This window comes from Marmota flaviventris, chromosome 5 (genome assembly GCF_047511675.1).
Source record: "Marmota flaviventris isolate mMarFla1 chromosome 5, mMarFla1.hap1, whole genome shotgun sequence".
Lineage (NCBI taxonomy): Eukaryota > Metazoa > Chordata > Mammalia > Rodentia > Sciuridae > Marmota > Marmota flaviventris.
In genome coordinates this window covers 145,130,000-145,147,008 of record NC_092502.1, presented here as the reverse complement: position 1 = coordinate 145,147,008, position 17,009 = coordinate 145,130,000, and the positions used below count along the sequence as shown (strand labels likewise).

The window sequence follows — 17,009 nt, the reverse complement described above, 5'->3', positions numbered from 1 at the left end:
CAAATATACTGTGGGTAGGGAACAAGTAATTATAAGGAATGAAAATGCAAGTTTTGAAAACTAATATATCTTCCAGTAATAAAAAAGAAAAACTAGCATTTAAAACTCAGTGGGTGGGTTTATCCGCAGATGAATCCAGCCAAAAAGAAAATTAACGAGTTAAGGACTTAGAGGATACTTTATTCCCTAGAAGAAAGACTTTCAAGTGAAATTGCTCAATGTCTCATACCAATCACAATTTCTACCATTTATTTCCCTATTAATTCATTAAAAATTTACTAAGCAACTACAGTATACCAGACACATTTTTGTTTGGACACAGATTCTAAAAATTAATAAGGTGCAGTTCCTTTCCTCAGTTAAAGAAAAAAAGGTGTGTAGACAACAGCACAGGATCCAGTGTCCATGACTACAGCAGATACCAAGTTATCTGGTTCTAGCACATTCTCCATAGCCTGAATTCCAATTGTTTTACAGAGATATTAACTAACTCTGAAGACAGAAACATTTTGTACTTTAAAACTGTACATCATATTAAGTCGTAATAAAAAGTAAATGAGTTATTTTCAAATAAATAGTCCAATTACATTGGAATTAAATGCATTCATTTGAGAGGATGGATAACCTTAGGTAAAATAGCTAGCTATACCAGACTCATTGAGAAATGAGGCATTTCTTCCCCAGATGGAAATTGTTTAAGTGGTTTGTTCATGTCTCTATGGCTGTTCTAATCAGTATAATTGGTTCACACAGAAACAAATGTCCTCATATCCTAGTTTACCATTTTATGAGGATCTCTAACCAATTTGCTCACCCTGTTTCTGCTTCTTTTCTGTTTTTCCCCATTCTTCTGGATGCCTTCCTCATATCTTCAAATGCTGTGGTTTGTGTGTTTATTTGTTGCAGACTGCTGCCAAGCTAAAGAGCAATATATTGAACAGTTCAAAGATACTCTGAACACTTCTGTGGCCAAGTCAATTGCTGGATTTTTTGCAGAGCCAATTCAGGTGGGTATAAGAACCGTACACATTAGTTGATCAGTGTCCCATTATCAGAGAATTTTAACTCATACTTGCTCAACAATTTCAAATTAATTAAATGCCCATTGCTGTCTCTCTCTTCAGATTCAATTCATTGTCTTGGTCCCTTTAAAACAAAGAAAATAAAATTAAAAAATAATGTTCTGGTTTTCTGTTAACTTTTTTAAAGATCCATCTCCTCCATTCCCACACTGAACAGATACACAAAGCTACTGAATTGCAACAATTCTCAGGAATAAGGAAACCCCAGTGATTTTTATGTGCTTAACACCCAACATTTTCAGGGGGAGTTTTCTTAAATTTCACCAAATCCCCTTATTCTACTTTCTTGAACTCTAACAAAAGAATAAAGTTTTTTTCCTTTCCCCAAAAAGCATGACATAATAGTAATGGCTCCTTTTCTCACCCATGGTTTGAACAGTTCTGCAGGCTGTTTAAAACACTGCTAACATTTGCAGGTAAATGAATGGAGTTGGAGAATATCATGCTAAGCAAAGTAAACCAATCCCCAAAAGCCAAAGGTTGAACATTCTCTCTGATAAGTGGATGCTGATCCATAACAGTGGGAGGGGGCATGAGAAAAATGGAGGAACTTTAGATTGGGCAAAGGAGAGGGGGTGAAGGGAGGGAGCATGGGGGTAGATAAGATGGTGTAATGAGATGGACATCATTACCCTAGGTACATGTATGATTGCACAAATAGTGCAACTCTGCATTGTGTACAACCAGAGAAATGAAAAGTTGTGCTCCATTTGTGTACAATGAAATGAAATGTATTCTGCTGTCATGCATAACTAATTAGAAAAAAATTTTTTTAAATGTTTAAAAAAATAAAACACTGCTAGCATTACTATCATGTTAATAGTGATAATGATTCATCTTCTTTTTTCTAAAACTGTGAAAGTTCTTTATGCTGATGTTACAGGTCTTCTTGGTTTGGTCTTTTGCAGGGTGTGAATGGCATTGTCCAGTACCCAAAGGGGTTTCTCAAGGAAGCCTTCAAGCTGGTGCGAGAAAGGGGAGGTGTGTGCATTGCCGATGAAGTGAGTAGCAATCCTAGGGTGTAACTTGGTGCAATGGGAACAAGACAGTCACAGAGAGAAAACTCTTCAAATCCCCCTTGGAATTCCAGGAGGAAAGCAGCAAGTGCACAAACTTGGGAGCGTGACCATAAATGAAGGAAGCTTCTTCCAGTTGGCTGGCTGGTTTGTTAGTAGATTAGTTGGTTGGTTTAACAAGTACAATAGAACATCAACATCCAAGGTGATGTCTATCAAATAAGTTACTAACAGGCATAGATTATGCTACCATTACTATATGTGTTTTTTTTTCTTTAATTCTTTTTTGGGGATTGCTACAAGAACACTAGAAAATCATATAAGAAATTTTATCTCATAACCAAATTTTCATCTTAATTTTTATCAAATTAATATTATTTTTACCAAAATAATATTAACCAATCTGGCAGCATATACTTTTCTGACTGAACTTGCCTGGAAAGGATAGTTTTATAAATTATAATCCAGTCAAGTGCCTCTATTGCTGACATTTAGAAAATAGTTCTTGAAAAATTGCAAACTAGTGGAGTGGAGACAGCACTGTTGTATTAAGCACACAGTATGCCCAATAGAACTACTTTGAAGACAATAAAACTCATGGGCTGTATGAGTTCTAGCTCATGTTTTTAAAAGGATGGATCTACTGAGATTATACCTCATATTACAGCATATCAAATAAAACAGACTTTTGTCATCTGAGAATAGCCAGGAGATAAACAGCCAAAGAATGGCCACCAGGCATGGATGTCCTCCCAGCTCACTGCAATAATGATTGCACTAATACCTAGCTAGACCCACCAAGGACAGGTGGAGAACTTGTGTTTCATGCCTGTTTCAGTTCCACCATCTGTGCATGAACAGTTTTCTTTGAGTAAAAATTCAACTGATGTTGCACTGTCCCTTGGCAGAGATTTTGTAAATGCCTGTTCTTTACGTGTACCAGGTGTCTGTTATGCCCCCAGAGTCCTGCTGCCCTAGTGTACTAGCATGACTTGGGCCAGGATCCTCCTGCAGTGCTCATCCTCCCTTCTCCAACCTGCCGGTAAACTAAGCCAGGACCTACCTGAATAAAGTTCACCCAATATTCACAAAAGAAAACTAAAGTCAATCATTTTGAAATTAGCTACACCAGGGAAGTGGATGAACTTTGGCCTCTGAATCAGCACATAGTGAGCTGCTATGGTGGGACCAACTAGAGAGAAGGTGGGAGGAATTCAAAGAAAATAAGAATTTCAGAATTTTTCAAGAGATGTGGTTTCATGTCTTTCAAGAATATAATTGGATGCTGCTCTCACATAGGGTAACCTTAAGGCCTGTCCTAAAGGCTGTCCTAATGAATTTGAAATTAACTGCTTTTAGGCAGATTGCACATTCAGAGTCCCACCTTATCTCTGTTATAGACCCAGCTGCTCCACTTCCAGGAAGGCACTTGAGGTTATTCGCCTGGGAGTGATCCATCTCTGTCTTAATATTGATTCTTCCTAAGTGACTAATCATGGTTTACTGCTCTGCACAATTTTGTTCATTGTTCAAGTAATTTAATGTTTCACCATTTATACCATCTACTTATGGCTCCTAGATAAAGTGAAAGAGGAAGACAGGCAGAAAGACAAAATGTATAGGCTTCATTGCAGTATCTCATTTGGGCCAATTAATCAGCTTTCCCAAAGGCCCATGGCTAGGAAGTAAAAGACTCAGGATTCCGCCCAGATCTTTCTGACTCCTATATGTAAGCCCTTCTCCTACACTGGTTAGTATCATCTAAGAATAACCCCAGGAATCTGCCTTTGTTGCAGTGACCAGGAGAGAGTAGGGAAAACAAGAAGGGAGCCTGAGAAAGAAACTTGCTCTTTTAATTGCATATTAGAATGGGCTTCTTCTATACCTAATCCCCACTTGCAGTGCTCATCCTCTTTCTCCAACCTGCCGGTAAACTAAGCCAGGACCTACCTGAACAAAGTTCATGTGTATACATGTGTGGAGACAGACAGAGACAGTCAGAAAGAGATCAAGTTTACCTTCACCAGAAAAGCCCTGTCAGAAATTTTTCATGGAGATATTTGTCAGGCTTTATTAAGCATTTCTGCCACCCCTTCATTCGTTCTACTAATATTAAGTGTCTTTTTTGTATCAAGCACTGTGCTAGACATTGTGCATAGGGGAGGAATAAGGCAAGGTCCCTGCTATTGGACATGTGCAGTGGAGATGAAAGTCCACAGTGAGAGGTCCTGATGGCATGTACCTGGAGTGGGAGCTCAGGAAAAGCTTACTAGACCAGATAATGAGTAAGCCTGGTTTTGATAGACATGAAGTTAGCGAAATGAAGAAGCAGGAAAGGGATCTTCCAGAGAGAGAGAGAGGACATGACACATAAAAAACTAAGGTCAACTTTCAGTCCAAACCACTGCAATTTCTAGATAACAGAAGTTCAACTTCTGAATTAACTGGATGAGCTGGGCAGAGAAGGAGGGAGAAGGGCAGGGAGAAGAAAAGGAAAAAAAAAAATAGAGACTCAGATTTTTTTAAAATCCTTAAAAGTTTTCCAATGATTTTGCATCTGTTTTCATCAGGTACAGACAGGATTTGGAAGGTTGGGCTCTCACATCTGGGGCTTCCAAACCCATGATGTGATGCCTGACATTGTCACCATGGCAAAAGGGATTGGGAATGGCTTTCCCATGGCAGCAGTTGTGACTACTCCAGGTAGGACCCCAAAAGTTTGTTCTTGCTCCTGGCCCTCCCGCATTGGCAATGGTATCAGGCATACAGGTAGAAACTTATGTGGGTTGGAGGCAGTCACAGAACTACATGATGCATTTAACAAGCAAATGAAAGAGAAACAGTCTGTCTGCCAGACTGTGGGGCAGATGGGGAAAAGCCAGCCCTTTTGCTTTAGGGAAGACTAATTCTCCCTTCCCCACAATTGAATGCAGGGTCCCACCACACTGACAAAGGATAGGAAAATGTGCTGCAAAATCAAAACAAACCCAACTCTGGAACTTCTAAGAGTCATAGTCTTCAAAAAGATTCTTATGTGATTACTTGTGATTCAAGATTGGAGAGACAGATTTCTCCATTCAAATGTCCAATGAACAAAACAGTCAAGTACAAGTAAAATCTCACTTACCCAGAACATTCTATGAAATGAATGTTAGAATACATATTCCATGGAACTAGGCTTTGCTATGTGTCATTTTTTATAAACCATTGATTATTGAAGCTCTTAAAATCATTGTATTGATATTTCCTACCAATAGTAAGCACATTTGTAAACCACTAATTAGGTGCCCCTGTGATATTTCACTGTGTTTATTGAATGAGTACATGTCCAAAACTATGGTCATCGAAGGTAAAGTACAATGAATATGACCAACTCTGAAACAATTGGAATCACGTTACTAGATTTTGATGTGAGATTTTTTTTCTTGATACTTTATCTCAAGTAGAACTCAGGGAAAAAAATACAGGTTTAGCTAATTTAAGGTTCTATACAAAATTCCCAATATGTCCAAAATTTCAAGGTACTTTCCCACCCAAACAACACATTATAAATTTTGTTATTAAACTTCTCTTTGAGCAAGGAAGCTCTTTCTCTTTATCCCCTGTATTAGCTCAAGCTGATAAGACAAAATGCCACACTGGGTCTCTTAAACAACAGACACTGATTTTCTCACAGATTTGAAGACTAGAAGTCCAATATCAAAGTGCCAACAGGGTTGGTTTGTGTTGGGATTTCTCTTCCTGGCTTGCAAATGGCCACCTTCTTGTTATATCTTCACATAGCCTTTACAATAGGTGCCTTCTCAAAGGCACAATCTCCGAACAATCACAATTGAGGTTAGGTTAGGGTTCATAACATCCTATTAGATGAATAATGAATGAATGAGCCCTGATGCCATTTCCTAAGTAAACATAACCACAGTGGTGTGCTAGGAGGTGACAGGTAGGAATGTGTCACTCTATCCACTTTTTATTTTCTACCCCTAGAAATTGCCAGATCTTTGGCTAAACGCCTGCTTCACTTCAATACCTTTGGAGGGAACCCCTTGGCCTGTACCATTGGATCTGCTGTGCTTGAGGTTTGTTCCAGCACTCACATCAACATTGCACATTTCACAGAATATCTATTTGAAAACCACCCAATGTCAGAACTCACACGTTGCATGAAGTGAAGAGCTAATTAAATATTCATCAACTTCAGTTAGGTTTCCAACTGTTACTCTGCCTCCCCCCTTTTTTAAGTTCTACTTTGGGTGCTTAAAGTATATTAGATAAGAAATAATACATAATAAACCCCACATACGTGGGAAGTATAAGAATTTGCCTCGCCAGGTGGCAATGTTATCTGTATAGTGTCTTATGGATAGTTGCTAACTTCTATCCATCTTTTTATCTTAATTTTTAGCCTTGTATTGTATGTTTTTCTTCCTTTCTTTTGTTTCACTATCATAAATAATGAAAAACTAAGTTTTATATGGTTACAACTAGGTAATTCAGGTACTATTAACAACTGTTCATCCCTATACCATTGATTTAGCCTTGTAAGCATATTTTCCTCTTGAAAATGTCCTTTTAGAAAAAGTCCTTTAAAAAATACATAATAACATTTGCTTAAATAAGTATAATGTATTTCTGGAAAAATGTCTAAGAAGTTCCTAAATTTGTAGGAATGGAAACTGACTGGGGTGAATCATTCTACCATCTACCCATTTACACTCTAAAATTTTTGAAACATGAATATGATTTACCTATTTGAAAAATTGAATTTAAAAGTACTTTGAAATAAAAATAAGTAAGTCAAAACTATTTTGCTAACTTAAGATTTATCTTCAAAGATGATTAAGTTACGAGATGAGAAAATGTGGGTAGAAATGTGTCATTTATTTTATTTTGTATACACTGCTAACTCTTTTTTTTTTTTTTAGTGCTGTGTCATCTCAACCAATTTAGAAAGCAGAGAGGGTTTAAGTGAACCAATAGGTCTTTAAAAATGTGAAGATTTGCCTGGAATCATGCAATTACTATCATCTAAATATAGAAATAGTATATTTCATGTGTCTTGTCAAGAATCATAGGTGTCTGCTATGGGGTAGAACTTAGTTGAAAATCCTTTAATATCTTCAGGTGCCCTGGCTCTGGGTAAACACAGGGCTCAGCTCAGCTAAAGAAGGCAGGGTCCCAAGGTGGGGCACTTAGGCTATGAGAGCTTGGGTCAGGCTGAAGGATGCAGGACAAAGGTCACTAACCCTCAGCAGAGAAAGCACCTGTGAAATTTCTTTCCTCAGAACATTTATATTTTTTATCACTGCACCCTAGTTCGGCAAAGCCTGGATGTAATGAAATTCTGGATCATGGAATCTATGTTACTGACACACTGACACATACCTTATATTCTCTCCTAAATTTTTCTCACTCACCCCTGAAAGTGGGAGTGTTTGGGAGAAGCATCCCTTTCACTGAGACCTTTTAATTGCTTACTGCAAATCTTTTTGTGTTATCCATGGTGTGTCCACACTGGACATTCTGGGTTTGGTGTGTCTGGTTACTGTAAGAGGGTCATAGACATTTATCTCTCTGTGCTTCTCAGTCAATCTTGAAACTTTGGCCACATAAGCTCATTTGGGGCTTTTTCTCAACAGGTGATTGAAGAAGAAAGACTACAAGAAAACTGTCAAGAAGTTGGTACCTACATGTTACTGAAGCTTGCTAAGCTGCGGGATGAGTTTGACATTGTTGGAGATGTCCGAGGCAAGGGCCTCATGATAGGGATAGAAATGGTGCAGGACAAGGTAGGTTCTGATCTGCTGTGCTCTTGGTGGCTACTCAGTGCCAGCAGGAGGTAGAAAGCACCAGCTAAAAACACACTCTTTTTTCACTCTCGGGAGAAGGAGAGGGTGACATAGATAGCAAGACTCAGTGAAGCCCTTCAGAGATAGGGAGGTAGTATTGACTATGAACAAAATGCTAGCAGATCATGCAGATCTCGTCGACACTAGAGTCCATGCCACTAGGAAATTGTGATTTTTCTCCCTAAAACAAGAATGGGATGCTGTATGGAGAGAAGAGGGGGAGAATCTTGACAGGGCAAGGAGTTCCCAGAACAATCTCATACCCTAACTTTTGTCCACAATATAGAAAGTGGGCAACTGATTCCTTGTTATTTGGTCTTAACCATACCCTTCTACTTTAGAAGTACTGATTCTCAATTCATACCATAGACATAAGATTCTTCATTAATAGTCAGTAGAAAGCTGGGATAGTTAAATAGAGTTGAAATAAAGTAACCTGAGGCAGAGCCCTCTGGTTCATGAGCCACATCGTACTTATTATCTTCAGCTGGTCACCCAGTACCAGATTGTTTTGAGTCCACCCTAGTTCTCACCCCATGAACTCCATGCAAGATATCTAAATTCAAGTCTAGACTCAAGAGAGGTAAACCCAACAAAATAAGAGGTGTGTCATTATGCCAAACCCAATTTCTGTGTGCTCATAGTCACATGAACAAAGATGTTCATGAGAACTTTCACAGTAAAACATCAGAATCTTCTCAAATGGCCACTGATACAAAAGACATACATTGTGGCACATCCCTAATACCAATGGCATAGATACATGTTTTGATGTAGAAATATGTTCAAACCCTTTTGTGGGAAAAATGAAACCACTCCCTAAACAGTGTCTTTAAAATGAAATCTTTTTCTCCTCCCTCTGCCATATATCAGTTTTAAGCACAGGCTCCACCCAGATTAGAATCCCAGCTCCTCCTTTCCCTAGTTCTACTCTCTGTCCCCTGAATGCCATTCACTATCCTACACACAAATGTCACCTCTCCTCTCTGCCTCTTCCGTGGAAGTCCTGGTCTTCTACAAGGTCCAGTTTCATATCTTCTCCCTCATCTATTGGCTCCATCCTTCAGAGAATTCCTCAAGTACTCCCTGACAAAGGAGCTCCTTTGGAAAGACCTTCTGCACCATCTTGGACAGCTCTGACAGTGTTCCATAAACTAAGTGTCTTATGGACAACAAAAATTCATTTTTCAAAGTCCTAGAGGCTGAAAAGTCCAAGATAAAGATGACAGCAGATCAATATTAGGTTATGGTTCACTTCTTGGTTCATAGATGGCCACCTTCTTTCTGAAACCTCATGTGGCAGAAGGGGCAAGGGAACTCTCTTGACCTTTCATAAGGGAACTAATTTCACTCATAAGGGTTCCACCTTCATGACCTAATCACCTCCTGAAGGCCCATCTGCTAATACTATTACACTGGGAATTAGGTTTCAACATATGAACTGGGGTTTAGTGGCAGAAACATTTCAATCTATGGCATAAACCATGTATGAACTTAGTTTTTATTGTTTAAATATCTTATTTTCTTTAATAATTTTGTGGCCAGGAAACAAAACATGTGGTAGGTGCTTTGTGGATTGATTTTAGCCTCCTGCAATGCCTCTGACCACATTCATGTAATTATAACTCTGCTAGCCAGCATAATCCAGGATGATATTCCCACCTCTCATACACTTGGTTAGAATGTAAATTGGTGCAGTTCTTTGGACAGCAATTTGTTTGTAACTATCAAAATTTTAAATGTTTAGACTTTTGGTCTTGCAATTCTACTTCCAAAAATGTGTCCTAAAAATACAAAAATATATAAAGATGTATTTGAATAGGGATGTTTGCTGCATTGTTTATAATCATGAAAAATTAGAAACAACCTAAATGCCCAATAATAGGAGATTGGACATATAACTGGCAAACAGTGAAATACTAGGTAAGTTTTAAGACTATGTCCAAATATACTTACATGGAAAGATGTCCAAAATATATTATAATTATTAAAAGAAAATTGCATAATTTTTTTTTCAGTTCTGGGTATGGAACCCAGGGGCACTCTTCCACTGAGCTATATCCCCAGACCTTCTTTTATTTATTATTTTGAGACAGTCTCACTAAGTTGTCCTGGCTGGCCTCAAACTTGAATCCTCTTGCTTCAATCTTCTGAGTCACTGGCATTACAGGCATGTACCACCATGCCTGACCACAGAACAACATTATAACTAATTTTTAAATATGCATATAAATGTGTTTTCGTGCAAAGAAAAAGGGCCTAGTTCACATCAGATTATCAATACGAGATGTCCTTAGGCATAGAATAGAGGGAGAGGAAAATTTTCAGTATTGCTTCCTGCACTTTTACCATTGGAATTTTTTTAAAAATCATGTATCATTCTTATAATTGTTTCAGTACAGATTTGTCAAAAAAAAAAAAAAAGTAAAAACCCAAAGAGATAAAAACGGATGCCTAAAGCTACATTCTGCATCCAACAAGAAGTTGAATTACTTATGTGCCTACTTTGTTTTCAAGCAATTGAGACACAAGCATGAACATGAAGGCCTGAGCAGGCTGCCCTGTCACTTGCAGTTTCTGGCCCTGCCTGTCCTTGTGGAATGCAGACAAGATTTTCAATTAGTCATAGCTGTCAAGGTTGGGGTGGGGTAAGATGGAAAGGAAATAAGGAGGTCTGGTCCAGACCAATGTTGGGGTGAGGCCAGACAAACTCCATCTTTACAGATCCATAAAGTTGAGCAAGGCCTCCACCAACCCAAGCCTTTCCAATAATGCTGGCCCCTCTGATCTCTGTTCCTTCAAATCTCACTTAACTTTTCTCCAGTTCTCGCAATTTAACACTCAATTATCTTAGTCTTCCCTCTCCAATAAATGAAAACCTCAGGGGCAAGCAAGAATGCATTGTGAAATTTGGAATTCGAAGAGAAGATTTTAGTCTTTTCTCCCATCCCAGATACTCCATTACCAATAATCTGAAAGTTGGAATGTTACTTTTCTTTTCATAAAACTTTAAGACAAATTTTAAAATATGCAAACAAAAGGGGCCCTTGGAAGTCAGACACATTGCATAGTAAGATACAGACCCCTGAGCTGGGGCTATAGCTCAGTGGTAGAGTACTTGCCACAAATGAGTGAGGCACTGGGTTTGATCCTCAGCACCACATAAAAATAAATGAATAAATATATTGAGTCCATCTACAACTTAAAAAAATGAAGAAAAAAAAAAAGATACAGACACCTTACAAGGAATAGAGAATTTTCGGAAAGGGCTGTATCAAGAGGCAGTGGGGAGAAGAAAATAGACACCAAAGCACATAGGAGGGCAGATAGGAAGTGCTGAGAATGATAAAACTGACCATGGACGTGGAAGGAGCCCTTCTCTACCTGCAGGGGCTGTCAGGAGCAAGGATCATGTTTTATGTACCTAAAACCAGACAGCCAGGGCAGCAATGGAGGAGGAATGGAGCAGTTCCTTGCCCGGCCATCTGAGCAGCATCTGTTAAATACAAATCCTAAGCCCAGCCCAAATATTCTGATTTGGCCTAAGGTGAATCCCAAGTATTTGTACTGTGATAGGCTTTTATGTAAGAGACATAAAATCAGACTTAAAAATAAAACATAATTAGAGGGAGATATTTATGCTCACAGATGAAACAGTCAGAAGATACAGAGAAACAATGCAAGCTGAAGCTTGCTGTCACCAAAGGGAATTGACGCGTTGAGCCCCCACACAGGGGAGCAACAACATCAGTTACCTAGATATCTGACACAGCCTCTGGGGCCCTGAAGGGTGTACCTTTCCTCCCACTGAAGATGAAGTCTTGTGGGTGGGGGTGGGGGGAAGCAAATTCCACAAGCAGGAAAGATGAGGACACAATGGTCCCACCCCAGCTTCCTGGCCATGCCAGGACCCGGGGGGAGCACTTGGGCTGCTGGTGCCCTTGAGCAACTGTTGAGCCACTTCCTGGACTTTGAAATGCGCTCTTTGCGTGGACAGAACACAGGGAAGAGTTGAGAAGGATTTCAACATAAATAAAACAGACTCCAAATTCAGTTATTGAGGAACCAGACTCCCAAGGTAGCCATTAGCAGAGCCAAGATTCGCTGGCTATCTGTATGGAATTTCATCTTGTTCTTGGGAATTTGGGATGAAGTGGAATAAAGACAAATATTTTTAATAATACCCTCCAAAAATCTGGTTCAGCGAATTAACAGCTTTATTTAATTACAGGCTCATTCATTGCTTTCCTTTTGTTTTGTTTTCTCCCTCTTGGGAAATAGTTCTTCTAACCATGCAAACACCAATTAGGAAACTTTTAAAAATGTTTTCACAGATGAGCCGCCAGCCCCTTCCTCCTCAAGAAGTAAGTCAAATCCATGAGGACTGCAAAAACATGGGTCTCATAGTGGGAAGAGGCGGCATTTTTTCTCAGGTAAGAGAAAGGCTGATGTTTAACTGTCCTTTTAGGTAGGTATATCCCTGAGATGCCAATGCAGGTGGCTTTTCTTCAGGACTGTAGGCTCAAAGGAGACTGCTCAGGCATTCTCAAAAGGGGCAGTTAGTCCTCCTTGTGGCCACGAGAGGGCGCTGTAGTGAAATGGTTTGGTTATCGCGGTTCTGCAGGAAGAAGATACTGGCAAGCTTAAGATGTACAGCCAGTCCACATAATTAACGGTATGGAGAATGGTAGAGACCTAACAGTCATGCAATATACAGCTTGTCTCACTTATGAGTTAGTTTTAACTCCTGTTAAATAAATCCTAGCCATCATTGACTCAGCCCTGAGTTCTGACTTTATGAACTTGCTCACAAAGCAAGTGACCATTGTGGCAGGGAGCCACCTAACAGCCTTGGAAGTCCCAACTGATCCCTGCAGAAGAGGTGGGGGACCTACTGGGCATGGTCCCTAGTGCGGTACTCAAGACCAGATATGGCCAGTGCCCTCAAACTCTGGCTGGGAAAATCAGAAATGGAGCTCTTTCCCCTCTCTCTTCCTGGAAAAGCCAAATCTCAGCTTCACAGTCAGGACCTGCCCCTGAGCTGCTCACTGAGATACTGCTGCTATGAGCTACATGATCTGTCCCTAAATCCCTCACACTGATAGGTCCCACACCAAGGATGGCCACCAGGCAAAGATTTAAGAGTAAGAGTAATGTCCAGCTCCCCTAATTTGTTCTTGTGCTCTATCATCTTTCTTGCCCATTAAAAAAAAATATGACACATAATAATTATACTTATTTGTGGGGTACTATCTGATGTTTCAGTATCTATATACATTGTGTAATGTCCAAACAAGGGTAAGCATATATATCACCTCATTTATCTTTTTTTGTGTGTGTGGTGCTGGGGATTGAACCCAGGACCTTGTGCATGTGAGACAAGTACTCTACCAACTGAGCTATATCCCCAGCCCCATTTATCATTTCTTTGTGGTGAAAATATTCAAAATTCTTTCTTGCAGCTTTTTAAAATATGCAATGAATTATTGTCTATAGTTGACCAATTGCACAATAGGACACCAGAACTTCTTGTTCCTATCTAATTGGAGCTCAGTGTCTCTGACAATTTCAAACATTTCTCATTTCTGCCAGTTTCCCTGGTCCATTCCTGCCTCCTACTGACATATCCATTTCTTGCCTCATACTTTCCAGAGAAAATTCAAGCTATCAGTCAAGACCTCTAAATAAACTCTAAATATTTGTTTTGTATAAATTAGATAACAAAACTTAATTATTAAAATTCTCAGCTATGTGAGTTATAAAGACATGAAACAATTGTTCACTTACTTAGCTATTCCTTCATTACTTGGCCAACATTTATTAAGCCCTAAGCAGCAGGTGATATGCTGAAAACTGAAGATATAATGATAAGTAAGGCTGGTCCCTCCTTCATGAAGTTGATAGGAGAGAAAAAAATATAAACAGAAAATTGCAATGCAATCTGGTGAACTCAACTTCAAATATAAAAAGAAGTGTTTAGAGGAAGACGACGGTTAGCCTTTTGGACTAGCAGACTGTTTACCAATGACCAGGGGCTGTTTTCAACATTTTCCCTGTATGAACTCATGAAATGACCTCAAAAAGCCTAGGAAATAATACTAATATTATCCTTATTGTACAGATAAATAAAAAGAGGCATGGAGAGGTTAATTGCCCAAGTCATATAGCTAGTAAGTGGAAGAATGAAGATTCAGAGCCTGGCAGTCTGATTTCTGAATCTCTCCTCTGATAGGAATAAACCTAAGGTGATAAAACTGGACTCAGGGAGTGTGGAATACAGGGGGTGTGGTTTAGGATGCTGTTTGAACTTGAGCAGTGGTTGAAAGGACAGAGGAGACATTCGAAGGATAATTTTGGAATTCTGACTTGGTTCAGGTGGACCTGAATGAATTCATCCTTGAACATGCTCCATTTGCAGTAGCTTGTGAACATCTGGCTATAGTCAAGTCTGCAGGGCTAAAATGAAGACCACAGCTGAGAATTTCAGCATCTAAGTGGTGAGAGAGGATCAGGACATCACACAGGAAGCCAGTGTCTAGGTGATAGGCACAGTGAGGTGTGGTAAAACCACCATTTGACGGCAAAAGGGGAAGGTGCCCAGACAGAGACAGAAAGGGGCAGACAGCATGAAGAAGGTTAGAAGAGAGTAGAGAGGTTCAGGAAAAAGGAAAGTCCAAAACATGAAGTGGACAGGAAGGATAAGAGCAAGAAATGCCCAATGGATTCTCCAGTTGATTTTAGCCCAGTGATGTCAGAAAGTTACAGGAACAGAAACCAAACTAACATGGACTGGGATGTGGATGGGATTGGAATTGGGATGTGAAGTGAAAACTAATGCCCAATAGGCATCAACCCATCTTTCTAATATGTTTGAATAAAAGGAGGAGGACAATACCTGTACTGTAGCTAGAGGGGACCAGGAATCACCTCAGATGGTTATTTGTTGTGATTTGGATTTGGATTGTGAGAGAGAGCTTTAAGCCTACTAGTTTAGAAGCTGAGGGAAAGTTGAAGTTGAAAAGAAATGATAGATGCAAGAGAACCCAGGGGTGTTTCTGGAGTGGTAGTTATGGGAGTGTCCAAGGTCCAGGGCACAGACAGATGATTTGGAGTCAAACAGTAAGGACATCTCCTTCTCTGAACCTTTGGAAAAGGATATAGATGGCTGTCAGAGCAAACAAGTTTATAGAAAGGTCTTGCTTGGCAGCTTCAATTTTCTCCAAGAATTATGAGGCATGGTTGTCTATAAAATAGAATGAAAAGCATAGGAGTGGAGAAAGAAAATTAAGGATATTGGAGGTTTAGAATGAGAGAGAAAATTGGCGGAGGTCAATAAAAATCTCAGAGATGGGGAGACACTGGAGACCCTGGATATCTGGTGGTGTCATCAGGCATGCTCTGTGACTTCCTTAACACTTCTCAGTCATGTGAGTTGGAGGAAAGCAGTTCAGTTATAGCTTTAATCAGGCTGAGACTGGGCCATGTGGGTATTAGCGGCATAAAGGTGGAAATGCAAGCAAACTGAAAGGGCAGGTGAGAGCATACTTCAGTCAACTGTGTGCTCCAGGCTGGGTAGGAATGAAAGGAAGAGATCTGAGTGGGGAGAAGACCTGAAGATAATGAAGGGATGAGGAGACTGGGGCTCGGGGTGAAAAGGATAGGTATAAATGGGAATCCGAAATTGGGTTATTCTGGTGAAAAGAAGGCTCATGACATTGGTTTTGGGTGTGAGTGAATGCAGAGAAATGGAGATGAGAGTTCTGAGAGCTTGGTCTATCAGAAAAATGAAGCTAATTGGTTGGGTTCTATACACATAGAGGGAGGTCACCTTGGTGATGGCAGTAATTGAGTATAGAGAGGCACTCAAGATTTCAGGAAAGGTGGTAGACAGACAAGGAAGTGAACAGATGACAAAAAGAAAAACACTTTGAGATGGTTCTGGAAGAAGGAGAAGGAGATATGAGAGAAATGTAAGAAATGTCATAAAAACAATGTGGGAGTCTTAGTTTAGTGCATTTTCCTCAAAGCCATTTGATTCTCTGATGATTTGTTGCTCTATTTTCCTGTCTTCCCAGACCTTCCGCATCGCACCCCCAATGTGCATCACTAAGCCAGAAGTTGACTTTGCAGTGGAAGTATTTCGTTCTGCCTTAATCCAACACATGGAGAGAAGAGCAAAGCAGAAGTTTTAGAAATAAAAAAACTCAAGCCTTAGGAACTTCCCACTTCTATGCAAGAGTGAATCTGAGGAATTTTCAAAACCACGGGCATTGGGAGTAAACCTGCAGCTCTCTCGGTAGTTGTAAAAGACAACTGCCTCCTGACCATATTTATTAACAGAGCTCCTATTATTGAGAATTCCATCATAGAGAAAAGGATCTCTGTCTTTAGCGTAGAGAATCACTCATATTTAGTCTACAACCATTTGATTTTCCTTTGCATTAATTAGTTTTGGAATGAATATGTGGTACTTTTTTGGCCAATGAATCCTGAAGTAAAATCTTTTGGTGGAGGTGCCTTCAGGGAAAGCTTCTCTACTTTACTCTTCAGCTCAAGAAGAGATGTCTTCTTGTTGCACTGAAAACACCTTATGTTGAAATGGGATTCCTGGAACCACATCATCCGTCTTGGAGCCAATGGGAAAAGCCTGATTGCTGGGGTTGGAAGATAAATGGAAGCTGAGCATTTACTGATGCTAAGGAAGCTCTGATAACCAATCCTGGAGCCACCCTACCACAGGTCTTCTTGATATATGAAAGAATAAATTCATAGTATTGCATGAGTCCTTTTAAGTTTTCCATTATTGCAGCTAAAAGCATCCTAAGAAGTGGGAGAAGGTGGGCTGGGATTGTGGCTCAGTGGTAGAGCACTTGCCTAGCATGTGTGAAGCACTGGGTTCAATTCCCAGCACCACATAAAAAAATAAAATAAAATAAAGATATTGTGTCCATCTATAGCTTAAAATATTTTTTTAAAAAAGAAATGTGACCTGAATTTTTTTTTAAAGAGAGAGAGAAATTTTTTTAATATTTATTTTTTAATTATTGGTGGACACAACATCT

The 17,009-nt window shown here is 39.6% G+C and overlaps 1 protein-coding gene across 7 annotated transcripts in view; it reads left to right on the top strand.

The window, feature by feature from the left end:
• The window catches only part of Prlr (prolactin receptor), a 199,453-nt gene extending 182,721 nt beyond the window's left edge, over positions 1-16,732 (top strand). For all 7 annotated transcript variants that reach the window (XM_027936284.2, XM_071612658.1, XM_071612657.1 and 4 more), the window contains 7 exons: positions 907-1,007; positions 1,991-2,083; positions 4,669-4,801; positions 6,086-6,177; positions 7,738-7,887; positions 12,282-12,380; positions 16,023-16,732. In XM_027936284.2, coding sequence (XP_027792085.2) covers positions 907-1,007; positions 1,991-2,083; positions 4,669-4,801; positions 6,086-6,177; positions 7,738-7,887; positions 12,282-12,380; positions 16,023-16,139 — 785 coding nt within the window. In that variant the 3' untranslated portion in view covers positions 16,140-16,732. The remainder of the gene's footprint in view (positions 1-906; positions 1,008-1,990; positions 2,084-4,668; positions 4,802-6,085; positions 6,178-7,737; positions 7,888-12,281; positions 12,381-16,022) is intronic.
• Positions 16,733-17,009: the final 277 nt, after the last annotated feature.